The 7,442-nt window shown below is 49.9% G+C and overlaps 1 protein-coding gene across 1 annotated transcript; it reads left to right on the top strand.

Annotated features, from left to right (window-relative positions):
* SST (somatostatin) lies at nucleotides 1-1,606 on the top strand. The gene is made up of 2 exons (XM_079315307.1): nucleotides 1-244; nucleotides 1,103-1,606. The coding sequence occupies exons 1-2, from the start codon at nucleotides 107-109 to the stop codon at nucleotides 1,313-1,315; spliced, it is 351 nt and encodes a 116-aa protein (XP_079171433.1). The 5' UTR covers nucleotides 1-106; the 3' UTR covers nucleotides 1,316-1,606.
* Nucleotides 1,607-7,442: the final 5,836 nt, after the last annotated feature.

The raw sequence follows: 7,442 nt of genomic DNA, 5'->3' as shown, positions 1-7,442 counted from the left end.
TTTATAAAGGCACGGGCGGCCAGGAGATCCCCAACGCCGGAGCCGAGCCGCAGCGGAGCCGCCAGCGCCTCCCGCCGCCGCCTCCCGCGCCCGACCCGCCGGCGAGATGCTGTCGTGCCGCCTGCAGTGCGCCCTGGCCCTGCTCTCCATCGCCCTGGCCCTCGGCACCGTCTCGGCCGCCCCCTCGGACCCGCGGCTCCGGCAGTTCCTGCAGAAGTCGCTGGCCGCCGCCGCCGGGAAGCAGGTGAGAGCCCCGGCACCGCGGGTACCCCTCGGGCACCGCGGGTACCCCTCGGGCACTGCGGGGACCCCTCGGGCACTGCGGGGACCCCTCGGGCACTGCGGGGACCCCTCGGGCTGCCCGACGGCCGCGCCGCAGCTCCCGCTGCTGCAGAGACCCCGCTTCCCCTGCCAGAGCCCTCGGCACCCCTGCTGAGACCCCCAGCTCCTCGCCAGACTTCCCCGATGTCCCTCGCTGCAGACCCCGGTTCCCCCACAGATCCCCTGGTTCCCCGCCGGGCTGAGCCATCCGCAGGCTGGGCAGTGGGTGCTGGGAGGTGAGACAGTCCAGGGAGGAGCAGGCGCTGCTTGGTGAAGCTCCCAAGGGTTTCTCCGAGTCACAGAATGAAGGCAGCTTCACCAGAGCACAGAATAATGGCCCTGTCCGTGCTGGATGACAGCCGACGCTTGGAGGGACTAGAAGAAAAATAAGTCCCAGTGAGATGGTGACCAATTCAACCTCCCCTGCCAGCTCCCCCAAAGACCTTTCCAGTGTCACTTTAGCAGCAGGCTCGTGGCATCCATACTGAGTATGGCACTGAGGGCTGGAGTCGTGGGAAGAGAAGGTAAAAATGAGTTAATTCCCTGTTACAGCCAGGACAGAGGTCTGTTCCCAACACCAGGTAGATGCCATAGACACAGCTGCTGCATAGCAGCTCTCAGGCTCTTCGAAAAGCCAGGGCTCCTCTTCTCCTCCCGCATCCTGAACGTCTCTATCTGGCCATGGAGGAGTCTTAGAGGAGCAGAGTGGTGAGCTCCCAAAAACCAAGGAGTAATTGTGGTCTCTCTATCTCTTTCTCCCTTTCTGTCTCTTGTCCCCAAGGAACTGGCCAAGTACTTTTTGGCAGAACTGCTTTCAGAGCCAAGTCAGACAGAAAATGAAGCCCTGGAGTCTGAGGACTTGTCCCGAGGGGCTGAGCAGGATGAAGTGAGACTGGAGCTGGAGCGCTCGGCTAACTCAAACCCCGCTCTGGCACCCCGGGAACGCAAAGCAGGCTGCAAGAACTTCTTCTGGAAAACTTTCACATCCTGTTAGCTTTTGAAACCCACTTCTCCTCCCCATCCATCCCTGCCCTGCCCTGAGCAGAACCTTCACCACAAAAGGCGAAGACTGTAAATATACAATCCACAGTTATGGTGAAATTAAACAAACAAGGAAAATTTGAGTTTGATTTCCACTTGTTTTAATAAAACTTTCTGTTCCAATTGTACATGATTTGCTTGAGTTGTGATTTCTGACTAGTTCTTTGATGACATGCACTCTGCAACTCTTTCAAATGTACTATTTTTAATTCTCTGTTGCAATAAAATTTATGTTTCAAACGGTGATGCTGAGGCTCGGTGGTCAATGAGAAAGCTGAAGTTGCCTCTCAGGCTGCTCATCTTCGGAGCACTGCCTGTCTCAGGGTGGCAAACACTATCCACATCCACACATAGGCACACACATGGATAGTGTATCATAATGTGATTTCTTCTTTTTTGTGGTCTTAGTAAAGAACTAGAGCCACAATGATATTTTAGATATCAAATACCTGCAGTTGTGGCTGAATCAAATTCACAGTGCTTGGCGTTTCAAGTCTGTCTGGAGGATTTACACCCATCAGCAAAGGGATCAGTAAAAATCTCAGCTGTGTATTCTAAGTGATGGAGATGACAAAAGTAGTTCATGGTACAAGTTTACACCACATATCTCATTCCCTCCTCAGCCACAGGCACTAAAAGCTTTTCTTACCTGGCATATTTTACTCCTTTCAGCATTCCCAACAAACACTGTTTCTGGGATTCCTTCAGAAAGTTTTCCTTTGTTCTGCTGGGCATCCCTGTAAGACTGAGATGTTAATCCCATGGCACTAGCCCCTCTTCACCTAATGAACTGGTCACAGCTGTTTTTCTACTCACCTCATCATCTTAAAAGGCAATATCGAAGGGTTCAGCAGGGTAGGAAATAGCATTGTGAGAAAAACATTATTTTCTCAGTGAAAGACAATTTTTTCACGCTTTTGCGGAGTCTTGGCTTTCTGTGCCGAGTCTCAGCTGTGCTGGTTTGTGCCACACACTCACAGGTGAATTGGAGCCATGGAGCAAACATCCTGCATGGGGGACAGGTGGCCCTTCATGAGAAATTCATCATTCAGGATTAAAAATAGCAAATATTTTGTAGCAATCCTATGTGAAATGAGGATGGAAAACTGGGGATTTTAGAGATGTTAATGGGCAGAGGGCTCAGCATGACTCCAGTGGAGGTGATTCCCCAGCTGGAATTGTTAAGTTGCCTCTGGTCTGTGCTGAATGTTGCTCTCTGTGGGGCATCATTCTGGATGGCTCACTGACCATTGCTTTCATTCTTGTCTCACCTCCTTTCCCTGTAGGCAGGGGGCTGCTGGATACGAGCTGAGGGGAAGGTGAATCCCTTGTCTTTGGGAATGGCAGCAGGGATGTCCCCAGGGAGGGGAGCTGCTGGCATCAGCCCCTCTGAGGGGGCAGAGACAGGGCTGGATTCTGCCCTCCCTCCCTGGAGCAGGGCAGCTGTGGCTCAGCCTGTGCTGCAGGCAGGGCTAAGGACTGCTGCTGGGCCAGCTGGATCCTGCACCTGCTGCAGAAGCCTTGCTGTGACATGACCCTGTGTCTCCCCAGCCCCTGGGAGCTTCCTCTCCTCCTTCCTTGGAAGTGGGATAGCTATTGTGGTGTGGCCTGGGGAAGTGCTTGCTCCACATGCAGTGCCCTGGGGCTAGGGGCTCTTCTGTCTTTGCATAGCTGGGTGCAGTGCAGGGCTGGGCAGGGCACACTGGAACTCACAGTTTGTGGGGATAGGGGCAGAGCTTTACCCTTTTTGAGCTGTGGATTTCTGGCTGCTGCAGCGGTGGAGGGAGCAGGATTAACCCACTGTTGGGGGATGGACAGGGCTGCACTGCAGGGAAAAGCCTCCGAAAAGATACTTGAGAAGTGCAGGTAATATAGATCAATAATCACCCTCATAAAGCAGGCAGGGTAAGAATAGGACACTGTTTGAAAATGTGGAGACAGACTCTGTGAGGAGACAGTAATTGTCCCAGCTCACATCTGATTCCTTCACTGCATTATAGCATCAACAGAGCAGATTTTAGGGGATTCAGTAAAGCAGAAACATCCCCACTCTTGTGTTTGACTGAGGTTCCTCTTAGCTTTCAAAAAGAAGCTGATATTTCAATGCTGAGACAGCCTCAAGAGAGCAGCTAGAGGAACAGGAGGAGTTTGAATATTCTTATGTGCAGAGTCCATCTTTCATGGGCTATAAATAGACCACTACTCACCTGAGGCTTTCCCCTTGTTCACAATGCTCAGCCCATGCTTCTGAAGGGAGTTTGATCCTGCCAATTGCTGGAGTGAAAGTCATCCCAAACAGGGATGAGAATGATCTTCAGCCACAAGCAGGAATTAAAGACAGTGATTCACAGGCTACACCAGCCTGTTTCAATACAGCTGAAGGCACGTCATGGCAGCTTCTGGCAAGCTTAATGAAGATGTACTGGTGAAGGCATGCCCTCATTCAGAGACAGAAAGACAAACTGCTCCTTGTGTCAGCTCAGGAGCTCCTGGAGTTTGGGGAGCTGGTTTGCAAGGCACTAAATGCAGTATCACCACATGTAATTGCACTGTGGCAGTGCCAGCAATCCCAGCTGCTGGCTGTACAAATATGATGCAGGAGATGGTCTTGCCATGCCAAGATAAAAAGACTAGAAAGAAAAAGACACATTCCTTTTTTCCCTTTGATATGTGGGAGTTATGGGCTAAAGAGACTAAATAACTGCATTCAACCCCTAGACACAGAGGCATGGAACAGTGTTCCAGGCTGGGAACACTCCTGCTGGGCAAGGCTGAGTGTGGATGAGCACACAGGTACAGCACACAGGCCAGAGCTGCCCAAGGGCACAGCAGCTTCTGGGAGAGGCTCTCAAGCCACTCTCTGCAGGTCAGAGAGGAGGCTCTGTGGAGGGACAGCCTCAGCATGGGTCTGGGGGAGGGTGGGGGCTCTGATGATCCACACTCAGATGATTCATCTCCCCTCTTGCACTTGGTGCCCTGGGCAGACTCAGAGGGTAATGCCCCTCCAGCAGGTACCTTCATCAGCAGGTGATTCATCTGAGGCAATGTGGGAAAATGTCCATAAGGAATAACATAAAAGGGCTTGAAACTGAAGAGAAAACCAGAAAAAGCTGTAAAAGGCCTGGAAACACACATCCCCTGTGGGAAGTCAGTGAGGAGCTTCTCAGCCATCCCCAAAGGCAAAGTCTCCAATGATGCTGGGGGGTGTCTCTTGATCTAGCAAGCAGGCCAAAAATATTTTTATGGGCAGGTTTTTGGTAAAAAAGGGAAGTCTTACTTGGTCCAGAAGGCTTGTTGGAGACAAATATCTTGAAGTGATGCTGGCTGTGCTGCAGAGGAAGTACCTGTGGGATCCAGATTTCATATCCTGAGTCCACTCTGGCACCATCAAACCCCTTTTGGCTCTGCAGAAAAGACCAAGAGCCTGGACCCATGGGCACAAGTTTCCTCCACCCACAAGAGCCCATAAGATGCTCTGTGGTGCCTTTACCTTTGCTCTGCCTCTGGGGCTCCTTGCAAGTATTGCACCAGCAGCCACCAGGAGCATCTCTGATTCTCAGACCCCTGCTTGCCCCACATGAAAGTTCCCTTTCACCTCACCCAACTCCCAGCATCTCTGGGGGGCCACATCTGCTCCTAGTCCTGCATTGGTGAGCACCAGGTGCTTAGAGAGAAGCACTCACTGCTGCAACAGAGTCCTAATTCTCAGCAAGCAGAGCAGCAGGATGTTTATTGAGCAGGACAAGAGAAGATATACCTAGGCAATAAAAGTTATTGTGATAAAGGAACAGACTGTACTCTTTGCTCACTGAACATCTTCTGACTCTTTGTCAGCTTATCACCAGAATAATGCAATAAAAAATACTTTTATTTCTTTTTTCTTCACCTTTGTCTTTATTTTATTAGGGAATTATTTGTTATTTTTTTTCCCAACACCCAATTCCCTGTCTGAGAATAGCTGTTTGGCTGGATACTCTAGGTATCTCAGAAAACTTTTTGTATTCCAGTCTTAGGAAACACCCCATAAACAACGTGTAGAACACAAGAAAAAAAAAAACAACAAAAAAACAAAAAAACAAAAAACAAAAAAACAAGTTTAGTTTTCTTTATACGTGTAGTAAAAATGCCAGTTTGTGCCATGAACTATTACATCCAACATCATCTGATAAAGAAACACTCCTGGTCATTCAATTAACAAAATCAATTTAATGAAGGTCCCTAGTATTTTCTACAAATATATCCCCTGATAAAATATAAAATAATGCAAATCCAGGCTTTGTTTAACACCTAGACTGCATGCTGGACAAGAGAGTGACTTAGTCCCACATACAGCAGCACAGAATCCCTCCTGACCTCTCCACTGCTTGCAGCTGGCTCTCGCAGACAGCAGCCTGCTGTGCTCTGTGGTGCAGAAGGATGAAGCTCTTCTGGGCTCCAGCCCTGGAAAAGCATTCCCAGGAGGTGAGCTGAGAGATGCTCCAGGCCCTCCATGCTCATCCCACAACCCCTGTTAGGAGGTGTCCCAGGCACAGAGCCAAAGGCAGAGATCCCCTCCCAGCCTGCAATAAGCCCAGTGCTGCTCTGCCCCAAGGTGGATCGTTTGCTCCCTTACACAGAGCTCTGTGCTCTGCCTTCAAGGAAAATCTCTCCTTTTCCTCATGACTGAGCTTTAGGAAGAAAAAGGGATCCCTCTGGAAATCGTCTGTCACGTTTGCAAAGCTCTTTGGTAAATCCTTTCTGGCAGCTCTTTTCTCCTGCTTTCCTTCCCGTGCCTCTCAGGGTTCAGATTCTTCCCAGAGGCTCAAACACAATGCTCCTCATGCTGTGTGTGTGCCCCCACAGCAGTGTGCTCCCCAGAGGTGCCAGGTGTGGGGAGCACTGGTCCAGCACTGGGGTGCTCTGCAGCCAGCAGAGAGAGCCAAAGAGCAGAGAGCCCTGCTCAGGCCCCTGTGCACCCCAGCAGGGGCTGAATGAGAGTCCTCTGAGCCAGGAGCTGCTCCACCTCTGCCTACAGCCTCACCACAGAGGGATGGGCTGCAGTCAGAGGCCCTGCACAGAGGGGTTTCCATGGAGCAGCACTTCTGGGGCCAGAGCTGTGTCAGGATACAGGCAGTGCTGTTGCATTGACAAGGGTTTTTTTCCCCCAAACTGAGTGCTGCTTCTCATTTCTAAAGGGTGTTTATCATGCCACAGTTGCCAGTTTTTAACATGTCAGAATTAAGTTAAATAATGTAATAATAAGTTAAGTGTTCTATCTAGGGTGAAATGCAGTGGGTTTTGTCCTAACAGTAACTTTCAAGAAACTGCTTCCCTTGGCATTTTTTGTTTTTCATCCTCTCTTTATTCACTCACATCTTCTGAAACTTCACAGTCTAAGCAGCAGTGGCAGGGGCAGAAGAAGGAATTGGCCTCTTCAAGTCAGTTGGGAATCTTCCTGAAGAGAATTTGAGGATGCTGGGTCATATTGCAAAATAGGAACCTGGCAGGTCAAGAGTTTCTTCAGCAATGTGTTTCAATGAGAATCCTCAGCATGGTTCAAACACAAGCTGTGAAGTCTCTTGTCAGCATGCAGACATGCCCCCCTTGGAGCCAGAGCCCACCTGCTCTCAAGGAGGAAATTTCAGTCATGGCTATGGCTCCCCAGATACTGCCTCCACATGCAAGTGAGCAAGTGAGCAGGCTGGTCTGCAGAAAACACAATCTCTTTAGGCTGAAAGGTATAATCCAGTTAGATATGAAGTCTGAATTCCAAACGCTGCTTATCTCCTCAGACAGTGATGACACATGTCATAACGTCACCTCCACCACCTATTCCCTTATTTGTCACACTAGCAGTGGTGATACTGACACCAGCAACAAGGCAAAGAAAGAAATTCAGGAGATCCTAAGACAGAGGAACAAAGTAGAAGCCATGTCTGGGCACATTAATGAGTTCCTTGTAGCCAGCTTTCAATCAATCAAGTTTATCAACCAGTGGCAGGAAGAAGATAAGAAATGAGGGAAGGAACAAATCATTCTGTGATGTAATTCTGTCATCCTGTAATTCTGTCTTCAAGGAGAAGAAACTGGCTCAGAAGGCC

This window comes from Erithacus rubecula, assembly GCF_903797595.1.
Source record: "Erithacus rubecula genome assembly, chromosome: 11".
NCBI classification, from domain to species: Eukaryota; Metazoa; Chordata; class Aves; order Passeriformes; family Muscicapidae; genus Erithacus; species Erithacus rubecula.
The sequence above is the reverse complement of the archived record's forward strand: the minus strand, read 5'-3'. Positions and strand labels throughout refer to the sequence as shown.